General features: G+C 42.0%; 1 protein-coding gene across 2 annotated transcripts in view; it reads right to left on the bottom strand.

The window, feature by feature from the left end:
* The window catches only part of MINDY2 (MINDY lysine 48 deubiquitinase 2), a 94,259-nt gene that overhangs the window by 56,446 nt on the left and 13,339 nt on the right, over positions 1-24,474 (bottom strand). For both annotated transcript variants that reach the window (XM_003267038.4, XM_012507432.2), the window contains exons 2-3: positions 20,470-20,527; positions 4,415-4,479 (exon numbers count right to left, since the gene is read on the bottom strand). In XM_003267038.4, the coding sequence (XP_003267086.2) occupies positions 4,415-4,479; positions 20,470-20,527 (123 nt within the window). The remainder of the gene's footprint in view (positions 1-4,414; positions 4,480-20,469; positions 20,528-24,474) is intronic.

Genomic DNA, 24,474 nt, shown 5'->3' with positions numbered 1-24,474 from the left:
AAACAATCAGCTTACATTTTTTCCCTTAAGTGTTTTAGAACTTTTCTTAAATCTACAGCAATGATGAATCTGAAAAAATAGTAACAACAGTGAGCAATCTAAGAATTATAGTTTTACAACCACCAGATTTTCCTCTATTTTTGTAAATTCTTGTTTGTCAACCACCCAACTTCCTTTAGGGGCAATATGATTTCTAATGGCTCTGGGCTCATGCTTATACCTTCATATATTTGCTGCAATTATTCCCCATTATTTAGTATTAAAACAACTGAGTTAACACCATTTGATATCTTCATAAAGATTAATAAAACTGATAAAAGAGGCCAGTTACAGTGGCTCATGCCTATAATCCCAGCACTTTGGGAGGCTGAGGTGAGCAGATCACTTGGGCCCAGGAGTTTGAAGCTGCAGTGAGCAATGATAGCACCACGGCAATCCAGACCAACCGACAGAGTGAGACCCTGTCTCAAAAAAAAAAAAAAAAAGTTGGTGCAGTGACTCACGCCTGTAATCCCAGGTAGGTGGATCACTTGAGGCCAAGAGTTCGAGACCAGCATGGCCGACAGGGTGAAATGCCATCTCTACTAAAAATTAAAAAATTAGCCAGGAGTGGTGGCACATGCCTGTAATCCCAGCTAAATGGGAGGCTGAGGCATGAGAATCCCTTGAACCTAAAGGCGGAAGTTGTACTGAGCTGAGATCATGCCACTGCACTCCACCCCGTACAACAGAGGGAGACTTTGTCTTTTTTTTGTTTTGTTTTTTTGAGACAGAGTCTTGCTCTGTCGCCCAGGCTGCAGTGCAGTGGCATGATCTTGGCTCACTGCAACCTCCACCACCTGGGTTCAAGGATTCCATCTGCCTCAGCCTCTCGAGTAGTTGGGACCACAGGTGCGTGCCACCACGCCCAGCTAATTTTTTGTATTTTTAGTAAAGATGGGATTTCACTGTGTTAGCCAGGATGGTCTCGATCTCCAGACCTTGTGATCCCCCCGCCTCAGCCTCCCAAAGTGCTGGGATTACAGGTGTGTGCCACCGTGCCCAGCCGAGACTGTCTTAATAAAAAACAACAACTGATAAACCAAACAAACTTATTTTAAAACGGTTTTAAACTCTTGGGTATTTTGCCACTTTGTTCCTAGTTCCAAATTTTACTTAATATTATAAACTATAAATGTGAGCTATGGTTGCTTACTTCACAAGAAGGGAGTACTACTGGATCCTTTAAGGCAGTAGTTAAACTGTTTCTTAGAACTCCTTTCAAAGGAACTTTTAACATGGTCAAATATTTTAAATTTAAATACAAAATATATTTTAAGAATATATTTGCACTCATTAAAAATTTGTTATGAATACACACATCGTGTTTTCTTGTGCTGTCAGTATATTATTAGACAAAACTGGAAAAAATAGGCTCTTTGCTAACATTACAACTTCCGGTAAAGAGTTTTAATTGGGAATATTGCAGCTCTGTGTTGGTCTTTCTAAAATTAGGTTTGAAGAGATCTGTTCACGTAAAGTTACACAAAAAAGAACACTATTACATCACACTTGTGGAACATTACACATTAGCTTAGACTCAGCCCAGCCATATAAGCTTGACATACACTATTTTCAAAACAGTAATGTAATAATAACACCTTATAGTTTTATTGTTTATTTTAAGAGCAGGGTACTTTTTGCCTGATATGTTTACGAGAAATGCAAGCAGTTGTTAGATATCCTTTGTTTCAACTTTGAGCCAATACTTCCAATTCCTCTTCAAGAATCCTGATCAGTGGAATGGGAGTGTATTCCAATGGAAGATGGACTTAAACCAAATGCTGATAACATTTGCAAGCATTTTTATTTTTCTTTCTTTCTTAATTTTTTGAGATGGAGTCTTACTATATCACACCCAGATTGGTCTCAAACTCCTAGGCTCAAGTAATCCTCCTGCCTCAGTCTCGTAAGTACCTGGAATTACAGCTGTGAACCACTGTGACTGGCTGCAAACAGTTTTCTTTTCTTTTTTTTTTTTTGTAACAGGGTCTCACTCTGTTGTCCAGGCTGGAATGCAGTGGCGTGATCTTGGCTCACAGCAACCTCTGCCTCCCGGGCTCAAGCGATCCTCTAACCTCGGCCTCCCAAGTAGCTGGGACTATGGGCGTGTGCCACCAGGCCTGGCAAATGTTTTGCATTTTTTGTAGAGACAGGGTTTTGCCATGTTGCCCAGGCTGGTCTCACTCCTGGGCTCAAGTGATCCGCCTGCCTTGGCCTCCCAAAGTGCTGGGATTACAGGCACGAGCCACCAGGCCTGGTGCCTGCAAACACGAAAATTAAGATTTTCTCATTTCAATCAAGATTTTCTCAGGATTAGGCAACGAAAGTAAAATGAATTTGGAGGTTGATATCAGACCGCAGCTATCATCCACAGTCCCTAATTTTAAGTTTTTAATCAAAATAGCTTCATGATTTCAGTAAGGAATGATATAAATTTCATAAATACATGATATAAATTGAACTTTATCACTTTATACTTATCATGTACTGGTTTTATATATTGGAAGCTGGGACAAGATTTCATTTGAAAAGAGGTTTCTATTGCTAAAAATATTTAAATATCACTGTTTTAAGATACAAATTCCCCTGATAAAATTTAAATCACTTAGAATACAAATTTGGCTTTAGCTATAGATTTCCTTTCTTCTCCTTCTCCTTCCTCTTTTTTTTTTGTCGCCCAGGCTGGAGTGCAGTGGCGTGATCTCGGCTCACTCCAAGCTCCGCCTCCCGGGTTCACGCCATTCTCCTGCCTCAGCCTCCGGAATAGCTAGGACTACAGGCGCCGGCCACCATGCCCGGGTAATTTTTTGTATTTTTTTTCAGTAGAGCTGGGGTTTCACCATGTTAGCCAGGATGGTCTCTATCTCCGCCTGCCTTGGCCTACCAAAGTGCTGGGATTATAGGCGTGAGCGACCACGCCCGGCCTCTTATTTTTTGAGGCAGGGTCCCCCTCTGCCGCCCAGGATGGAGTGTAGTGACACAATCTCAGCTCACTGCAACCTCCGCCTCCCTGGTTCAAGCAATTCTCATGCCTCAACCTCCTGAGTAGCTGGGACTACAGATAAGTGCCATTACACTCGGCCAATTTTTGTATTTTTAGTAGAGGAGGGGTTTTTCCATGTTGGACAGCTGGTCTCAAACTCCTGGCCTCAAGTGACCTACCCACCTTGGCCTCCCAAAGTGCTGGGATTATAGGTGTGAGTCACCGCATCTGGCCTAGATTTCCTATCTTATGATATGATGCAATGTAAATTGATGATGATTATTATTCTTTTTTTTTTTTTCTAATGAGACAGAGCCTTGCTCTGTCACCAGGCTGGAGCATAGTGGCACAATTCCAGCTCACTGTAACCTCCGCCTCCTGGGTTCAAGTGATTCTCCTGCCTCAGCCTCACAAGTAGCTGGGACTACAGGTGTGCACCACCATGCCCAGCTAATTTTTTTTGTATTTTTAGTAGAAATGGGGTTTCACCATGTTGACAAGGATGGTCTCCATCTCCTGACCTCATGATCTGCCCACCTCGGCCTCCCAAAGTGCTGGGATTACAGGCATGAGCCACCACACCCAGCCAACTTGTTGATTTTTCAAATTTTATTAAGACTAGATTATCTGAACATTAAATTCAAGAAATTTTGCAAGACTGAAATGAGTTATGCTTTCTTTTTGCAAATCTGATACTGGTGAAAGTATGTTAAAAAAGGCTGCTTTGAAAGTAAACATGAAGGTTCCAATGATGTCTCTTTCTTCCCTGGCTAATACTTCCTTCCACTCTAAGAAGCCAATTCCTTCTTGCCTTCTATTGCCAAGTAAAGGAAGAATACTGAAGAAAATGAAGCTCCACTTGCTTTTTGCCAGCACCAATAATTTTGAGCCTAGTGATACCTCCTACATTGCAGAACAGGATCTCTAAAGAACATGCCAAGAAATGTGGATACTGAAACTATCAAATAGCAAAACTTGTCCTAATGACATACCATATACATCATTTGTTCAACTTTCTCCTGAACATAACTTAATTCGAAAATATAAATAAAACGAAGACAGATACATCAATGACAAATTCACTTGGAAGTCAATTTTTCAAGAAAAACACTAGGTTTGATCTGTCATGAAATGAGAAAAAAAAGGAAAAATACTGAGGAAAAAAAGGAAAAATCTGGCTGTGAGCTAAAAATGGATTTTGTATTTTTAAAGAGGTATAAAAAAAGAAAACAAAGAATATGTAATAGAGACTGACCACATGTGGCTTGCAAAGTCTAAAGTGTTTACTATCTAATCCTTTATAGAAAAATGCTGCCAGCTACTAATAGACACCAATGTATATATTTAAACTTTAAAATTACATACTTTAACAAAAACTGTGTTTATTACCTGTTCATAATTTAAACGTTGAATTTCTGAAATTTCTTTTGGCTTTGCATCAAGCATGTAATCTCCTGTAAAAAAAAGAATTGTAAAATTGCCTTTTAAAAACTTGCTTTTCTGATTACAAAAGCAATAGAACTTAATTATAAATGTTAAAACACTGTAGCTATAGTTGACATATAAAATTGACTCCCCAATCCTACCCAGAGAAAATCAATGTTAACTTTTCCTATCACTTCAAATATTTTTTCAATGTATATACTATAGTGCTTTTGAACTTTTTACTTCCATTTTATAATATATTTCAGCATCATTCCATGTTATTATGTATAAAGGTCCCAAAGGTTGTACCAAATTTCACTGCTGTCAACAATATAACTATTTCTGATTACCTCGCCAACAATGGGTATTATCAGTCTTCTAAATGTCTGCAACACTGAGAAGTAAAAAAAAAAATTTTGGCATCTGGCTGGGTTTGGTGGCCCATGCCTGTAATCCCAGAACTCTGGGAGGCTGAGACGGGTGGATCACCTGAGGTCAGGAGTTCAGCCTGGCCAACATGGTGAAACCCCAACTCTACTAAAAATAAAAAAATTAGCCGGGCGTGGTGGCGGGTGCCTGTAATCCCAGCTACTTGGGAGGCTGAGGCAGGAGAATCGCTTGAACCTGGGAGGTGGAGGTTGCAGTGAGCCAAGATCGCACCACTGAGCTCCAGCCTGGGCAACAGAGTGAGACTCCCTGCCTCAAAAAAAAATTTTTTTTTTTTTTTTTTTTTTTTTTTCATTTAAAAAGATGGTATTTTTATATACAAGTTTTTATTTGGTATCTCCTTTTAAATACATGTATAAGCTTTTGGTATGCGTGGCAACTTTTAAATATATGTAGTACCTTTTAAAAATATGGATCACAATTTTAATACTTTTAAATCTATGTATTATCTTTCAAATTATATATTAGCTGTATGTACATACTTTTTTCTTTGAATTATCTACCTATATAATTATCATCTTTTTTTTTTTTTTTTAAGAGATGGGGTTTTGCCATGTTGCAGCCTCCCAAAGTGTTGGGATCACAGGCATGAGCCACTGTTCCTGGCCTATCTTTTCTTATTGAACTGTAAAAGCTAAATTGGGCTGGGCATGATGGCTCATGCCTATAATCCCAGCACACTGGGAGGCCAAGGAGGGTGGATCACCTGAGATTAGGAGTTCAAGACCAGCCTGGCCAACATGGTGAAATCCTGTTTCTACTAAAAATACAAAAATTAGCCAGGCGTAGTGGCGTGCACCTGTAGTTCCAACTACTCAGGAGGCTGAGGCAGGAGAATTGCTTGAATCCAGGAGGTGGAGGTTGCAGTGAGCCAAGATCGCACCACTGTACTCCAGCCTGGGTGATAGAGCGAGACTCTGTCTCAAAAACAAAAACAAATTTTATTTTTAAAAAATCTTGTCAACTGGTTAATCTGTCTCTACCCTTCCAGACAACTAGTTAACTGATTTTTTTGTGAGATCTAGACTTAGTGATGTCACTGAGACTGCACATTTTAGAAGACTTTTTTTTTTTTTTGAGACAGAGTCTTAGTCTGTTGCCCAGGCTGGAGTGCAGTGGCGTGATCATGACTTGCTACAACCTCAGCCTCCCTAAGCTCAGGTGATCCTCCCACCTCAGCTTCCTGAGTAGCTGGGACTACAGACACCCACCACCACACCTGGCTAATCATTTAAAAAAAAAAAAAAAAAGCTAAACTGCATGCAGAAAAATGAGCAAAACTTGGAATGGCAATGGGAGAAAAAGCATCTTTTGAGGGGAAGAATGAATGGAGAAAGCACATATAAGAAAGATCATGTCACATGAACAGCTTATAAGAAGATTTAATACAAAAGATTTATATTGTAAAGTAGTGGCAAACATGGTTGAATGAGTAAACTTGAACACATTTTAGAAAATCCTAAATAATATGCTGTAAATTTGGCTGACTGTAAAAGATCACAGAGATCTTTATACTTTTAAGTAGAGGAGTGAAGGATGAAATTGATGCTTTAGGAAAACACACTGATATGTAGGCTAATTTAGAGGACAAAGAACGATACAGTTTGCAGGTAAATCAGGTTGTGAAGTATGAGTATTAGAGGACAAAGAACGATACAGTTTGCAGGTAAATCAGGTTGTGAAGTATGAGTATATAGAAAGAGAAAAAATTTCAAGAATTAATAAAACCTTGCTACGAATGGGATATTCTAAATAAACAGAAAACAAGAAACCAAAATTTGATAGCTACTTTAGGCCAAAAAAATGGAAGAGAGGGCTTGGCATAAGTTAGCTTATACCAGGTGAACATTTGGAAAAAAGGAAATACAGGCAACTCTGGGTGAAATTAAAATGCTTCAACATTGACCTCGCTTTATAGCGTATTTATATTCAAAAGATGAAATAATTTTTTAAAAATCAGACAATGCCATCATCTCTATTATTTTTCTTACTTTATACTATGCCAGTCTCATCATCATACTAACAATTTCAGATGGCTGAAGTCACAATATACATTCCAGTTTATGTTGAGTTTCATATTCCTGCCCATTTCCTGCCTTCTCCCTACATCTCTTCCGCACCTTACTTTATTACACTTCCTAACACTTCCTAGGTATTTTGTTTCTTTCTCTATGCCAAAGCCCTCCAAAAAGCCATGTCCATGTCTGGCTCTGCTCTCATATTCTAGTAACAGAAATTTCCAGATTGAAATTCACTTCTTCTCCTCTAACCTTTGCCAATCAAAATTCCCATTTCCTTGGGGTACTTCAGCTAGGCATTAGGAAAGCAATTATTAGTTTCTCTTACAATCCCTCTACTAGTGTTTGCTTTTTTTTTTTTTTTTTTTTTTGAGATGGGAGTCTTGCTCTGTCGCCCAGACTGGAGTGCAGTGGCGCAATCTTGGCTCACTGCAAGCTCCACCTCCCAGGTTCATGCCATTCTCCTGCCTCAGCCTCCCAAGTAGCTGGGACTACAGGCGCCCGCCACCACGCCTGGCTAATTTTTTGTATTTTTAATAGAAACAGGGTTTCACTGTGTTAGCCAGGATGGTCTCGATCTCCCGACCTCATAATCTGCCCGCCTCGGCCTCCCAAAGTGCTGGGATTACAGGCGTGAGCCACCGCGCCCAGCCGTGTTTGCTTTTTAACTCAAAAACATCTCTTTTTTCTCCAGAGAAATGGAGTAATCTCAACAGAACATCTAAATAGCTTAGAAAATTAAACATTTGTTCTGGCACGGTTGGCCCTGAATAAAGTTTACTTTTGGTGAGGCAGAGCCTTCAGAATTTCTTTGCCTACATCATTCTTGTTCACTTCTCCCCAACCTCCCATCAAAATATTACTTTTACAGTGTCCCTAGTAGCTAAGTCCTCTCACCAGTGATTCCCAAACCTCTTTAGCTACACCAGGTCTAGCTATTTCCTCACTAATTTTTCTTTTTCCTTATTAAAATTATCTGTCCTATGTTCTGCTTCCTCAGGGCTTTGCTAGCTAAGAGTTAGATAAATTTAACATACCAAGATGTGTTAACTATTTCTTTTATTACTCTTTCCAAGAAAAATACCATGCTGACATTTTCGTGGTTAGAGTACACTTACGCAGCCACATTAACTACATGTTGACACCTCCAAATAACTAGCTCACAGTACATGCTCAGTAAATATTTACTGGATTGCTGGGCGCAGTGGCTGACATCTGTAATCCCAGAACTTTGGGAGGCCAAGGCGGGCGGATCACCTGAAGTCAGGAGCTTGAAACCAGCCTGGCCAACATGATGAAAACCCATCTCTACTAAAAATACAAATATTAGCTGGGTGTGGTGGCAGGCGCTTGCAATCCCAGCTACTTGGGAGGCTGAGGCGAGATAATCGCTTGAACCCAGGAGGCAGAGGTTGCAGTGAGCCAAGATTGTGCCATTGTACTCTAGCCTGGGTGACAAGAGTGAAACTCTGTCTCAAAAAAAAAAAAAAAAATTTTTTTTACTGGATTAAAAAGGCAAGAAAAGGGCTGGGTGTGGTGGCTCACGCCTGTAGTCCCAGCACTTTTTGAGAGGGCAAGGTGGGTGGATCACGAGGTCAGGAGTTCGAGACCAGCCTGGCCAACATAGTGAAACCCCATCTCCACTAAAAAAAATACAAAAATTAGCTGGGCATGGTGGTGGGCGCCTGTAATCCCAGCTGCTTGGGTAGCTGAGGCAGGAGAATTGCTTGAGCCTTGTAGGCGGAGGTTGCAGTGAGCCAAGATTGCACCATTATCCTCCAGCCTGGGCGAAGAGCAAGACTCCATCTCAGGAAAAAAAAAAGAAAAGAAAGAAAAACACAAGTAGAGGAACTTTCAAATATTATATCAAAAACACTTTGGGATTGTAGAGGGGTAAGAGGGATGTATTTTTGAGTATATGAGCTTTTCAGCATACTTTAAATCATAGAAGGTGCCCAGATGGGGACAGCACATTAACCCCTCTGAACACTGGTTTCCTCTTCTGTAAAAGAGAGGCATTACAATTTTTTGATGGCTTTATACTTTGTACTATTAGTACTTCTGCACTTATGGCTCTGCTCATCCGTTCTCTGCCACCACAATCGTATCTCTTCATTTGCAGTACTCATGGCAAAAGAGCTCATTTTGTCTCATAAGGTATGCAGACAAAGTCAAGTAGAGTGCTAGTGACAAGGAGCAGGGAAGAGGTTAGGTAAATGGCATCAACTTGTGATAGCACAGAAAGTAGAGCCAGAATGAAGATAAGAGCTATGGAGTGGCAGCACAGTTTAACACTGTCCAGTCGAAATACAATGCAAGCCATGAATTTGTAATTTTAACCTTCCTTCCTCCCTCTCTCTCTCTCTCTCTTTCTTTTCTTCCCTCTGTTGCCCGGGCTGGAGTATACTCGTCACGCTGCAGACTCCCTGACTCCGGCTCCCGTGATTCTCCTGCCTCGGCCTGCAGGCTGCCTGGGATTGCAGGCGCGTGCCACCACCCCTGCCTCGTTTTTGTCCTTTGGCTGGAGGCGCGGTTTCGCCATGTTGGCCAGGCTACTCTCCAGCTCCTGACCTCGAGTGGTCTGCCCGCCTCGGCCTCCCGAGGTGCTGGGACTGCAGACGGGAGTCTCGCTCACTCGCTGCTCGGTGTTGCCCGGGCTGGAGTGCAGTGGCGTGGTCTTGGCTCGCTGCAGCCTCCGCCTCCCAGCCGCCTGCCTTGGCCTCCCAGGGTGCTGGGATTGCAGCCTCTGCCCGGCCGCCACCCCGTGTGGGAAGTGAGGAGCGCCTCTGCCCGGCCGCCACCCCGTCTGGGAAGTGAGGAGCGCTTCTGCCCGGCCGCCCGGCCACCTCCTCTGGGAAGAAACGAGGAGCGCCTCTGCCCGGACGCCCCGTCTGGGAAGTGAGGAGCGCCTCTGCCCGGCCCCCCATCGTCTGGGAAGTGAGGAGCGCCTCTGCCCGGCCGCCCATCGTCTGGGAAGTGAGGAGCGCCTCTGCCCGGCCGCCCCGGCTGGGAAGTGAGGAGGCGCCTCTGCCCGGCCGCCCCGTCTGGGAAGTGAGGAGCGCCTCTGACCGGCCGCCACCCCGTCTAGGAAGTGAGGAGCGCCTCTGCCTGGCCACCCCGTCTGGGATGTGGAGAGCGCGTCTGCCCAGCAGCCCCGTTTGGGAGGTCTGCCACAGAGGCTAGACGCAATGTGGGGGCTGGACGTGGTGGCTCAAGCCTGTAGTCCCAGCACTCTGGGGTGCCGAGGCGGGTTGATCACTTGAGGCTAGGAGTTCAAGACCAGCCTAGCCAACATGGTGAAACATATGAAAAATACAACAAACAAACCAACCAACCAACCAACGCAGCAACAACAAAACAGGTCTACCCTGGAGTCATACTCTAATTTTTTCTATTTTCCTCCCTTTCTGATCCTTTATCCCACTTGCTTTTTCTTCCTCTTCTCCTTCTTCTTTGTCAAATAGAGGATTGAGTTATTATCATTGATCCATACAAAGTCCCTCTCTCATTTATTTTCTTTAATTCCCACCCCCCATTTCTATTCCCCGTCTTCCCATGTGCAACCTTCCTAATATGTTTGATATGCATCTTTTTGTTTGTATGTATTTTTAGAAAATGTTTATTGTTTTGTGTGCAAAAAAATTAATAAAAAAATGTAATTTTAAATTTTCTAGTAGCCACATTAATAAAGGTCAAAATAAATAGGTAAAACTAATCTTTTCTTTTTTTTTTTGTTTGAGATAGGGTCTCACTTTGTCACCCAGGCTGGAGTACAGTGGCACAAACATGGCTGACTGCAGCCTTGAACTTCCAGGCTCAAGTGATCCTCCTGCCTCAACCTCCTGAGTAGTAGGGACTACTGGTAAGTATCATCACACATGGCTAGTTTTTAAAATTTTTTGTAAAGATAGGGTTTTGCCATGTTGCCCAGGCTGGTCTTGAACTCCTGAGCTCAAGTGATCTGCCTGCCTCAGTCTCCCGAAGTGCTGGGATAAAAGGCATGAGCCATCACACCTGGCCAAAATTAATCATAATAATATATTTTATTTAACTTAGTATATGAAAATTTCAACAATCAATATTTTAAAATTATGATATTCTTTTTTATCCAAATCTTTGAAATCCGGTAAATATTTTACATTTACAGAACATCTCAATTCACACTGGCCACATTTCAAGGACTCAATAGCCACATGTACCTAGTGGCTACTATATTCTTCACTGCAGGTTTAGGTGATATATGGCAATGATGTAAGAAAGAATAGTAAATGAGTCCAATTTGACTCAATCTGCCTTACACAATTCCATCTGAGAACAAGGAAAGTAGGGTGGAGAGTGGATGGATATGGAAGAGCTGGATAGGAAACAGGGTCAGAAATACATGTAACTCATTACTTAAATTATATATAGTTACATATAAATGGCCAGGTGCAGTGGCTAATGCCTGTAATCCCAGCACTTCGGGAGGCCAAGGCAGGCGGATCACTTGAAGCCAGGAATTCAAGACCAGCCCGGCCAACATGGGGAAACCCCATCTTTACTAAAAATACAAAAATTAGCTGGGCATGGTGGTGGGTGCCTATAATCCCAGCTGCTCAGGAGGCTGAGGCAGGAGAATTGCTTGAACTTGGGAGGCAGAGGTTGCAGTGAGTGAGATCGTGCCACTGCACTCCAGCTTGGGCAACAGAGAGACTCAGTTTCAAAAAACAAAACAAAATAAAACTACATTTAACTTGTTATTATCCCATTTAGGAAACTAAAATAGATTAAGCATCCTATTACAGTAAATTCAAACTTCCTGCCTGGCTCACAATACTCTTTTTTTTTTGATACGGAGTCTTGCTCTGTCTCCCAGGCTGGAGTGCAGTGGCGCAATCTCGGCTCACTGCAAGCTCCACCTCCCAGGTTCACGCCATTTTCCTGCCTCAGCCTCTCCGAGTAGCTGGGACTACAGGCGCCCGCCACCACGCCCGGCTAAATTTTTTGTATTTTTAGTAGAGACGGGGTTTCACCGTGGTCTCGATCTCCTGACCTTGTGATCCGCCCGCCTCGGCCTCCCAAAGTGCTGGGATTACAAGCGTAAGCCACCGCGCCCGGCCCACAATACTCTCTTGCCACAATCTACTTAATCCAATCTCTATTTCTCTAACTATACAACATGCTGATTTACCAACTATAGTCAAATTAGACACATACACTGTTACTTCAATATGCCTTACATATTTTCACCTCAGCTTGAGCTTAAGACAGTTTCCACCTAGCCCTCAAACAACCTTTCCTATTCATTACAACGGCATAGATTCTAACTATCCTTCAAAGCCCGATACAAGTCACATGTTCTCCATTAAGCCTTTTCCTACTCCTTACCCACTTCCCATACCCATTTGTACCCAAACTTCTCAAAAGTTTTCTGCCCTTGAGGCTCCACTTCCTTACCTCCCAGACACTCTTCAACTCACCACTCCATTTCCGTCTCATCACTGCAGTGACACGGTTTGATGAAGGTCACAATAACCACACTGCCAAGTCATAAAGAGAGTATTCTCCAGTATTCAATACCTTTCTCCTTTCTTCTAACAATCTTCACTCTCTCTTGGCTTCATCCTACCACTCTCTACTGGCTTTTCTCCTATCTTACCAGCTACTTCTTCACTATTTCTCTGTCCTCTATTTCATGCATTTTAGCAGAGGTAATGTTGCACCTAAAGGGTCAAAAACTGGTTCTTGGTGCAGGAGGGAGGGTGGCCAAAAAAAAAAAAAAAAAAAACTTAGGTACTATAATGGCCTAAGTGCCTTCAAAGGGCTACAAATACAAAAAAACACATACAATAGGCCGGGCGCAGTGGCTCACGCCTGTAATCCCAGCACTTTGGGAGGCCGAGACAGGTGGATCACGAGGTCAGGAGATCGAGACCATCCTGGCTAACACGGTGAAACCCTGTTTCTACTAAAAATACAAAAAATTAGCTGGGCGTGGTGGCAGGCGCCTGTAGTCCCAGCTACTCAGGAGGCTGAGGCGGGAGAATGGCGTGAACCAGCAGGTGGAGCTTGCAGTGAGCTGAGATGGCGCCACTGCACTCCAGCCTGGGCAATAGAGCAAGACTCCGTCTCAAAAAACAAAACAAAAAAAAACACATACTATATATCTACAGTATTAAAATGTCCTGAAGTGAGCCATTAGGACAAAAGTGTCTATAAAGGCTCCTCAGAATGGCAATAACGAAAAGAAAGTTGAAACACTGCTCCACCTAATTTCTGCATACTGGGAAACTTCAGGGGAGAATCTTGGACCCCTCTTCTTTTCTCTGTTATCTTATCAACTTCCACAGATTTATTTATTTATTTATTCATGTTTTTTGGAGATGGAGTCTCGCTCTGCCGCCCAGGTTGGAGTGCAATAGCGCGATCTCGGCTCACTGCAAGCTCTGCCTCCCAGGTTCACGCCATTCTCCTGCCTCCGCCTCCCGAGCAGCTGGGACTACAGGCGCCCGCCACCGCGCCCGGCTAATTTTTTTGTATTTTTAGTAGAGACGGGGTTTCACCGTGGTCTCGATCTCCTGACCTTGTGATCCACCCGCCTCGGCCTCCCAAACTGCTGGGATTACAGCCGTGAGCCACCGTGCCCGGCCCAACTTCCACAGATTTAAATACCATTTTTATACTGATGATTTCTAAATTCTTATCTTGAATTTCAGTGTTCTCTGGAACTCACAGTCTGCCATTAGCAAATTCCCTAGGTATTCAACTTCTCTGAGTGTTCCCTTCACCTTATTATCTGAGTATCTGACTCTGTCTTGATGACAATGCAGTTCTCTTAAGTGATAGTTCTGTTCTGTCTCATACTTCTTTTATCAGTGAACCTCAAAGTGGAATAGGTACCCATTTGCTCCTTACTGTCATTCTCTCCCCACTTCCTCCCTAAACTCCTCAGTTTTAAAACTCAGATAATTCTACCCATTACCTGCCCACCTTGTTGCAGTTACCTACTGACCTTCAGGCCAATCCCCTTTATTCTTAGCTCACTATCTTTCTCCAACACAAATCTCATAATTTTTGGTAATTTCAATACGCATGGAGATGTCTCTTCCAATACCCTGCCTCTCTGTTCCTTGACCTCTTCTCCAACAAAAATATTTTATTCTTAAAACACACACACACACACACCCAAAAAAACAACAAAAAAAAACCCAAAAAACTTTTATTCTACTTTATCTCAGAAACTCATTTCCCACGGTAATACAGTTTCATTATTACCAAAAATTCCTCAGCTCTATCAGGAATCGAGACTTACAATCCATTAATCTCATTACATTTTCCTTCAACACACTTACATCATTTCCTCTTTACGAAGCTTAAATTCTATGGCCCATGATTATAATCACTCTCTATACACACCTTCATACCTTAGATTCCTCCCCTCCTCCCCCACCGCCCAACCCTGGCCCCACCACGGGCAACATGTAGAGCAACATACCCTAGATTCTTTCGTCAACACACTCATCAGGCAAAAAGTCCAGCTCTGGTTAAAAGCTGGCCTCTCATTATTCAGGCCTGGACTCGTGCAGCTGAACGTGACTGAGAAAACATAACACCATGCTGGCTGGTTTCACTAACCTCAAAGGTAGCACCCAAAAATCATACCACAGCTCTCTAATCCATTCACTCTCCCATTTCTCTAAGCAATTATTTTATACCTTCCCTCTTACTTTCAACAACTCCTCCCTCATCCTCACTCCCAGCTGATGACTTTGTTTCCTATTTCATTGGGAAAACAGAAGCACTCAAGAGACGTGCTACAACCACACCCACCCACCTACCTGCACCTATTTGTAATATATTCTGTCTTTCCTCCTATTACCATGAATGAACTATCTAAGGCTAATTTTTCTATTTGTATAAAGTACTTTTTGCAGTTCCCTTTCTCTAGTTTTCTCTTTTATAAAATGGCTTTGAGGTATAATCCACACACCATACAACCTACTCACTTAAAATGTACAATTCAATTATTTTTTGTTATATATTCACAGGATTATGAAACTATCATCATGATCTAATTTTATTTTTTAAATTTATTTATTTATTTATTTTTTTTTTTTTTTTTTTTTTGAGACGGTGTCTCACTGTCGCCCAGGCTGGAGTGCAGTGGTGTTTTCTCCACTCACTGCAACCTCCGACTGCTGGGTTCAAGCAATTCTCCTGCCTCAGCCTCCCAAGTAGCTGGGACTACAGGCATGTGCCACCACACCCGACTAATTTTTTGTATTTTTAGTAGAGACGGGGTTTTGCCATGTTGCCCAGGCTGGTCTTGAACTCCTGAGCTCAAGTGAACCACCCACCTCAGCCACCCAAAGTGCTGGGATTATGGTGTGAGCCACCGTGCCAGTCCCATGATCTAATTTTAGAACATTTTGGTCTTCCCTAAAAGAAACCCTGTACCCATTAGCAGTCAACCCCCATTTCACCCCATCTCTTCCCCAGCCCTAAGCAACCACTAATCTACTTTCTGTCTCTATAAATGTGTCTATTCTGGTTTTTTTTAATTTTCATTTTTTAGAGATAAGGTTCTTGCTCTCTCACCCAGGAGGGAATGCAGTGGTATGGTCATAGCTCATTGCAGTCTCAAACTCCTAGGTTCAAGTGATCCTCCCACCTCAGCCTCCCAAGTAGCTGGGACCATAGGCACGCACCACCAGCCTGGCTAGTGGATGTTTCATATAAATGGAATCATACACTATATGGTCTTTTGTACTTTGCCTCTTTCACTTAAATGTTTCAGGGTTCATCCACGTTATAGCGTGTATTCGTACTTCATACCTTTTTATGGCTGAATAATATTCCATTGTACAAATTTATATTTGTTCATCTGCTCATCAGTTGATAGACATTTCGGTTGTTTCCATTTTTTGACTACTATGAATAATACTGCTTTGAACATTTTTCTTTTCTTCCCCCTGAGACAGAGTCTTGCTCTGTCGCCCAGGCTGGAGTGCAATGGCATGATCTCGGCTCACTGCAACCTCTGCCTCCCGGGTTCAAGCGATTCTTCTGCCTCAGCCTCCCGAGTAGCTGGAATTACAGGCATATGCCACCACGCCCGGCTAATTTTTTTATGTTCTTAGTAGAGACGGGGTTTTACCATGTTGGCCAGGCTGGTCTCAAACTCCTGACATTGTGATCCACCCGCCTTGGCCTCCCAAAATGCCGGGATTACAGGCGTAAGCCACCGCGTGTGGCCTGAACATTTTTATAAAAGTTGTATGGACATATGTTTTCACTTCTCTTGGGTAAATACCTAGGAATGATATTTCATGGTCATATGGTAATTCTGTTTAACTTTTTAAAGAATTGCCAAACTGTTTTCCAAAGTGGCTGTATTATTTTACATTTCTACTGGCTAGGTGTGAGGGCTTCCAGTTTTCTCTTGTTTCCAGTCGGGTTTTCATTCCATACATTCATCAAGGTTACCAACGTTCTCCTTATGGCTAAATCAACAGTCAATTTTTAGTCTTCCTCCTGCTTGAGCTATTAGCAGCATTTGATTCAGCTCATCTCTCACTCTTCCTTGAAACATTTTTTCATTAGGATTCTAGGAAATCACAGCCTCCTATTTTTCTTCTACCTGGCTGACCATGCTGGCTCTTTCTCTTTCCCCATCTTCTAATCACTGGCATATCCCAGACTCAATCTACTGATCTTTTTCTCTTTTATCTACTACATTCCTTCCCTTAATGATCTCACCCAATCTAACTACTGTTTATATATGTTGTCTGTAAATATATATTTACAGGCTAGACTTGTACTGTCTAATACAGTAGCCAGTAGCAATATGTGGCTATTAAATTTAATTTATATTATATAAAATTAAAAATTCAGTTCCTTGGTCACATTACACACACACACACACACACACACACACACACACACACACACACACACACAATTTTGAGACAGGGTCTTGCCCTGTTGCCCAGGGTAGAGTGCAGTGTTGTGATCTTGGCTCACTGCAGCCTCTGGATCCCAGGCCCAAGCAATCCTCTCACCTCAGCCTCCCAAGCAGCTGGGACTACAGGTGCACACCATCACGTGTGGCTAATTTTTGAATTTTTAAGTGGAGATGGGGTCTCACCATATTGCCCAGGCTGGCCTCAAACTCCTGGGCCCAAGACAGGAGCTATATTTTACGAGCTTGAGGGCTGCATGTGGCTAGTGGCTACTAAACTGGATAGCACAGATACAGAACATTCCTATCATTACAGAAATTTTAATTATACAGTGCTGATCTAGACCTCTCCTCTGAACTCAAGATTATATTCCTGATGGCTCCTTTTTTTTTTTTTGAGATGGAGTCTCGCTCTGTCCCCCAGGCTGGAGTGCAGTGGTGCAATCTCAGCTCACTGCCACCTCCACTGCCTGGGTTCAAGCCATTCTCCTGCCTCAGCCTCCCGAGTAGTTGGGATTACACGTGCCCGCCACCACTCCCGGCTAATTTTTTGTATTTTTTAGTGGAGACAGGGTTTCACCGTGTTAGCCAGGATGGTCTCGATCTCCTGACCTCATGATCCACCTGCCTCGGCCTCCCAAAGTGCTGAGATTACAGGCATGAGCCACCGCGCCCAGCCTGATCGCTCCATTTTGATGTAAATAAACATCTAAAAACAAAAATCCTGCAATTTCTCCCTAAAAACCTTGCTCCATTTTTTCCTACTTCAGTTTTCCTATTTCCATCCTTCTACTTGTTCAAACCAAAAATGATGAGATAACCCTTGACTCCACTTTCACTCTACATCCAACTGATCAGCAAATTCTGTCAACTCTGTATCCAGAATCTGACCACTTCTTACAAACTTCACTTATTTTACCTTGTTTAAAGCCACCATCTTTTGCTAGTTGTAATAACTTCCTAAATGGTTTTCCCGCTTGTCTTACTCCCCAAGGTCTATTGTCAACATAACTGCTAGAGAATTCTTATTAAATCCCAAGTTAGATCATGTCAGTCCTCTGTTCAAAATCCTCCAATAGCTTCCCAGCTTACTCATGGCGAAAACCAAAATTGCTATTACATCCTTAGGGCCCCATATGATCTGACTGCGTCAACTCTCTGATCTCACCTCCTACAACTCCCCTTTGTGTACTCCTTGGCAGTCATATTGGCTATTCCTCAGAATCACCCAGCATATTTCAGCCTTCCCCATAAAATATAACATAGGAATCACTAACTTTAAGAATCATTTATCAAGCAGAGTCCCATGGGAAAAAAAAAACTTAAAATAATAATAAAAATAAAAAGAATCACTAAGCTAGCCTAAAAGAGGGATTTTCTTTTTAAGCCAATTTGCAGACATCTAGGTATTCAGAGTAATCTACCCTTAACTATGAGGTCACTAGCCAGTGAATGGGGATTAAATGATATTAATTATATTTTCTAAAAAGGGTCTTCCTGCTGGGTGCAGTGGCTCATGGCTGTAATCCCAGCACTTTGGGAGGCCAAGGCGGGAGGATCGCTTGAGCCCAGGAGTTCAAGACAAGCCTGGGAAACACAGTGAAACCCGATCTCTACAAAAATAAAACTTGACCAGGCATGGTGGCTCACGCCTGTAATCCCAGCACTTTGGGAGGCTGAGGTGGGTGGATCACCTGAGGTCAGGAGTTCAAGACAAGCCTGACCAACAAGGAGAAACCCCGTCTCTACTAAAAATACAAAATTAGCCAGGCGTGGTGGCGCATGCCTGTAATCCCAGCTACTCGGGAGGCTGAGGCAGAAGAATCACTTGAAGCCAGGAGGTGGAGGTTGCAGTGAGCCGAGATCACGCCATTGCACTCCAGCCTGGGCAACAAGAGTGAAACTCTGTCTCAAAAAAAAAACAAAAACAACAAAAAAAACCCAAAAACCCCAAAATTAGCTGGGTGTGGTAGCATGTGCATGTAGTCCCAGCTACTCGAAAGGCTGAGGTGGAAGGATCACCTGAGCCTAGGGAGGTCGAGATTGCAGCAAGTCATGATCTGGGCGATAGAGTAAGACTCTGTCTCAAAAGGAAAAAAAAAAAAAGAATCTTCTAAAATTTCCAGTCTCAGTTATATCACTAAGTCTGTATCTCACAAAAAATGAGTTAACTAGTTGTCTAGAAGGGTAGAGACAAATTCACCAGTTGACAAGATTCTTTTTTTTTTTTTTTTTTTTTTTTTTTTGAGATGGAGTCTCACTTTGTCGCCCAGGCTGGAGTGCAGTGGTGCAATCTCGGCTCACTGCAAGCTACGCCTCCTGGGTTCACACCATTCTCCTGCCTCAGCCTCCCGAGTAGTTGGGACATCAGGTGTCTGCCACCACGCCCAGCTAATTTTTTGTATTTTTTAGTCGAGACGGAGTTTCACCGTGTTAGCCAGGCTGTTCTCAATCTCCTGACCTTGTGATCCGCCCACCTCGGCCTCCCAAAGTGCCGGGATTACAGGCGTGAGCCACCGTGCCCGGCCCCAGTTGACAAGATTTTTTAAAATAAAATTTGTTTTTGTACTTGAGACGAACTCTCACTCCATCACCCAGGCTGGAGAGCAGTGGCATGATATTGGCTCACTGCAACCACCACCTCTTGAGTTCAAGCAATTCTCCCACCTCAGCCTCCCGAATAGTTGGGACTATAGGTGCATGACACCACGCCTGGCTAATTTTTGTATTTTTAGTAGACACAGGGTTTCACCATGTTGGCCAGGCTGGTCTCGAACTAATGACCTCAAGTGATCCACCTGCCTTGGCCTCCCAAAGTGCTGGGATTACAGGTGTGAGCCACCACACCTGGCCTAAATAAAAATTTAATTACTGAAAAAACTGTAAGAATATGGATTGAGATTTCCTATTTGGTAATAGTATAAATATATAAATTCTTATTTGCCAGACTGTAAAAGGCCACAATGTGATGTACAACTGCTTGCTCTCTAAACAAGTTCAACTCAATGTAGCCAGTCTACAAACTGTATTACTGGTCTGTTTTGAAATAAGAAGCTTGGAGAAGAATGCAATTTAATACATTACTTCCTTCAGCAAGAAAATTTCCCTATAAAAAAACTTCAGTTGAAATAAACAGTGTGCTTACTAATGTAAATATTTTACATCCTAGGAGAAGACTCTATCTCACTGTAGACTGATAACATTTTGTAGATTGGCATAGGTCCATCAATCACACTTTCGGTAGCACTGCTCTAAATCACCTCCTTTATCTTTAATTCAAGTCTACCCAATATTTTTGAACACTTTCTACATGCAATGTCAGCGATTCTGTGCCATCTCCCATTCTACAATTTATTGGGATTAAGATGTATCTTGTTTTCTAGACGTTACCTAGATTCCTTATGGGTATTACAGAATTTTAATGCTGGTCAGAAAGAAGACTATACCATCTAAGAACAGTAACATACTGATAAAAATTTTTAATTAGCAGATTCAAAACTATAATTTTAAAATACATTATATAATAGCACTTCAGAAAGGTGAGACTGGGTAATAAACTAGCTTTGAAAACTTTTGTTCTGAAAGAGATATAAAATCCACTTTTCAACACTAACCTAAATATTCCATCAGCTGCTCAGCAGTTATGATTTCCATCATCGGTGGAAGTTTCACCTGAAAAAGAAAATATTATTTCTATAAAATTAAATGTTTTAGGTGACTAAAGTGTTTCTTGCAGTCAGAAACACAAATACTTATGTCTATATTATGTATCTACTATACTTATACATTAATATTCACATATATTAGAATCTTTATAGCCAGTCTTTTTTCTTTTATTTTTTGAGACGGAGTCTCACTCTGTTGCCCAGGCTGGAGTGCAGTGGCGCAATCTCGGCTCACTGCAAGCTCTGCCTCTCAGGTTCACGCCATTCTCCTGCCTCAGCCTTCCGAGTAGCTGGGACTACAGGCACTCACCACCACCACCACACCTGGATAATTTTTTTGTATTTTTAGTAGAGACGGGGTTCTATGTGTTAGCCAGGATGGTCTCAATCTCCTAACCTTGTGATCCACCTGCCTCGGCCTCCCAAAGTGCTGGGATTACAGGCGTGAGCCACCGCGCCCAGCCTATAACCAGTCTTTACTGTATTATTCTATTTATTAGGTTGGTGCAAAAGTAATTGCGGTTTTTGCTATTAAAAGTAATGCAAAGCTTAAAAACAGGGAAAATTTAACTATATTGTTTAGAGCTGCACACATAGGAGATAAAACTATTAAGAAGTAAAGAAATGGGCTGGGCACAGTGGCTCACACCTGTAATCCCAACACTTTGGGAGGCCAAGGTGGGCGGATCACTTGAGGTCAGGAGTTCGAGACCAGCCTGGCCAACATGGTGAAACCTCTGGCCTGGGCAACAGAGTAAAAAAAAAAAAAAGTAAAGAAATGGGCTGGGCATATTGGCTCACGCCAGTAATCCCAGCACTTTGGGAGGCCGAGGCAGGCGGATCACCTGAGGTCGGGACTTCGAGACCAGCCTAGCCAACGAGGTCGGGACTTCGAGACCAGCCTAGCCAACATGGTGAAACCCTGCCTCTACTAAAACTACAAAAATTAGCTGGGCATGGTGGCACATGCTTATAAAAATCCCAGCTACTTGGGAGGGTGAGGCAGGAGAATCACTTGGACCCGGGAGGTGGAGGTTGCAGTGAGCCAAGATTGCACCATTGCACTCCAGCCTGGGTGACAAGAGTGAGAATCCATCTCAATAAAAAATAAATTACTAAGTAAAGAAATGGATGCTATAAAAAATCAAGATTATGGTTATCCCTAGTGGTAACACAAGGAGTTATAGTTGGAAAGGGGCTTTTAAGGGGATTCTGAGGTGCTGACAATGCTCTATTCTTTGACCTTCTTGACCTGCAATGGTAGTTCCAATGATGTTTGCTTTATAATAATTTATTAAACTGGACATCTGTTTTATGTATTTTTCTATGTGTTATATTTCACAATAGAAAGGTTAGAAGTAAATAGATACGTTATAGTGGTATTTAAACTAAAAACCCCAGAAAATCCATTAAAATTCAGCTGCAACATTAGTCTAAATCAATTTTTCAAATGTGTTGTCAAATGAATGACATGGATATTACAGTCAATTATTGTAAATACTTTAACTGACAGTCACGAGCACACTCCAGGGTATATTTATAGACTAGGAGAAAAAATAAATACTGTAGGATGGAAACTCAAATTGCCATATCACTGATAGAAGAATAGTAACATTGTTAAAAATTCTTCAGCAATTATTTTGTGTTCAACCAAGGAAATCCTTTAAATCAGCAGTTTCTCCAACAATTCCCCCAAATGTTGAAAAAGGTCCTCTAGGTGTTTATGTTATCAAATGTAATAATGTCACAATTTTGTTTTAATCAACAAGTAAAATAAGTTTTTAAAAAAATCCCTATAAAACAGAATGGTTTAGGCCGGGCACGGTGGCTCACGCTTATAATCCCAGCACTTTGGGAGGCCGAGGCGGGTGGATCACGAGGTCAGGAGATCGAGACCACGGTGAAACCCCGTCTCTACTAAAAATATAAAAAAATTAGCCGGGCGTGGTGGCGGGCGCCTGTAGTCCCAGCTACTTGGAGAGGCTGAGGCAGCAGAATGGCGTGAACCCGGGAGGCGGAGCTTGAAGTGAGCCGAGATTGTGCCACTGCACTCCTGCCTGGGAGACAGAGCGAGACTCGTCTCAAAAAAAAAAAAAAAAACCAGAATGGTTTGAAGCCCTCTGTAAGCATACATGACAGTCAATGGTTATATTTAGTCATCCAGTAGATTTATTATTCAGTAAAAACCAAGAGATGTCTTTGAAGTTTGATCATCATTTCATTCTAAATTATTTTTATTCTCTGTAACATTTTTAAATAATTTCAGGTCAGGCCTGGTAATTGCTCACACCTGTAATCCAGGAGGCTGAGGTGGGCAGATCACTTGAGGTCAGGAGTATAAGACCAGCCTGGCCAACTTGGTGAAACACCAACTCTACTAAAAAAACACAAAAATTAGCCAGATGTGGTGGCACACACCTGCAGTCCCAGCTACTTGGGAGACTGAGGCAGGAGAATTGCTTGAACCCGGGTGGCGGAGGCTTCAATGAGCAGAGATCGTGCCACTACGCTCCAGCCTGGGTGACAGAGTGAGACTCTGTTTAAAAAAAAAAAAAAAAAAAAATTTCAATAGATCATTTTTTAAAAGCAGTTTTAGGGTTTACAGAAAAACTGGGCAGAAAGTACAGAGAGTTCCCATATATGGTATTTTTAAATTGAAACTCTGGCAAATTACTGTCGACTGTCTGTTTTTCTAAATAAACTTTTTTCTGGAACACAGTCCCTCTCATTTGTTAATGCACCATCTCTGGCTGCTTTTGCACTACAATGCAGAGATGAATCTGTGCAGCAGAGACTGTATGGCATGCAAAACCTAAAATATTAGTATTTACTCTCTGATCCTTTACAGAAAAAGTTTGCTGATCTCTGCATTAGATGATTTTTTTTTTAGAAGCAAATACACAAATATTTCAACTCACTTACTTACAAGCAAAGTCAGTAGTATATTCATTTCCTGAATCATAGCCAGTAAAGTACTTTGGATGTTTATTAAAACTAAGAAGTGCCTGCTTCACACTAATACTGTGGAGCCATCCACAGATCTTAATTATTTTTTTAACCATTTAAGATCTTCCCAAAAGCTTGCTTCTTTTCTTTTGCTTTCCTTCACCACCATCACTTCAAAAGCAAGTGCCAAGGGTTTTGTTAATGACCTAATAAGGCTTGTACTCCTTTGTCTTTTTAGATTTTTTCAAAGGAGAAACAGGTTATGAGATAGTTGGCTAAGAATATAGAATTAATAGTTGTGGCAGTTTGTCTGAATTTCTAAATTTTACATTTTACAATGAAAAAAATAACAGGCTGGGTGCGGTGGCTCACGTCTATAGTCCCAGCACTTTGGGAGGCTGAAGTGAAAGGATCACTTGAACCCAGGAGTTTGAGACCAGCCTAAGCAATATAGGGAGACCCTGTCCCTACAGAAAAAGTCCCAAAACAAACAACAAAACTTAGCCAGGTGTGGTGGCACGTGCCTGTAGTTCCAGCTATTTGGGAGGCTGAGGTGGGAGCATCACTTGAGCCCAGGAATTTGAAGCTGCAGTGAGTTGCTATCATGCCACTGCACTCCAGCCTGGGCAACAGAGAGAGACCCTATCTCAAAAAAAAAAAAAAAAAAAAAAGAGAAAGAAAGAAAAGAAAAAAAAAATGACAAATCAAGTATGACCTCTTTTAGTAATTATCTACAACATAAAATAAATGAGTACTTTAACATATACAAAAGTACTTGGAAGGCACTTTAAGTAGTTTAAATATTCTTCCTAAAATTTGAGCAAAGTATCTCAACATATATTAAAAAATAGCTCCCAATTAATAGAGGCCAAATAAATTTTTATTATCTAGGAAAATGTCCTACCCTAAAAATATTACCGAATTAACTAGATTTCCTGAGGAAATTATTATTTTTAAGACATCATGTTCTCACTGTCCTCCAGGCTGGATTGCAGTGGCAGGATCACG

The sequence above is a fragment of the Nomascus leucogenys genome, chromosome 6 (genome assembly GCF_006542625.1).
Source record: "Nomascus leucogenys isolate Asia chromosome 6, Asia_NLE_v1, whole genome shotgun sequence".
NCBI classification, from domain to species: Eukaryota; Metazoa; Chordata; class Mammalia; order Primates; family Hylobatidae; genus Nomascus; species Nomascus leucogenys.
The sequence above is the reverse complement of the archived record's forward strand: the minus strand, read 5'-3'. Positions and strand labels throughout refer to the sequence as shown.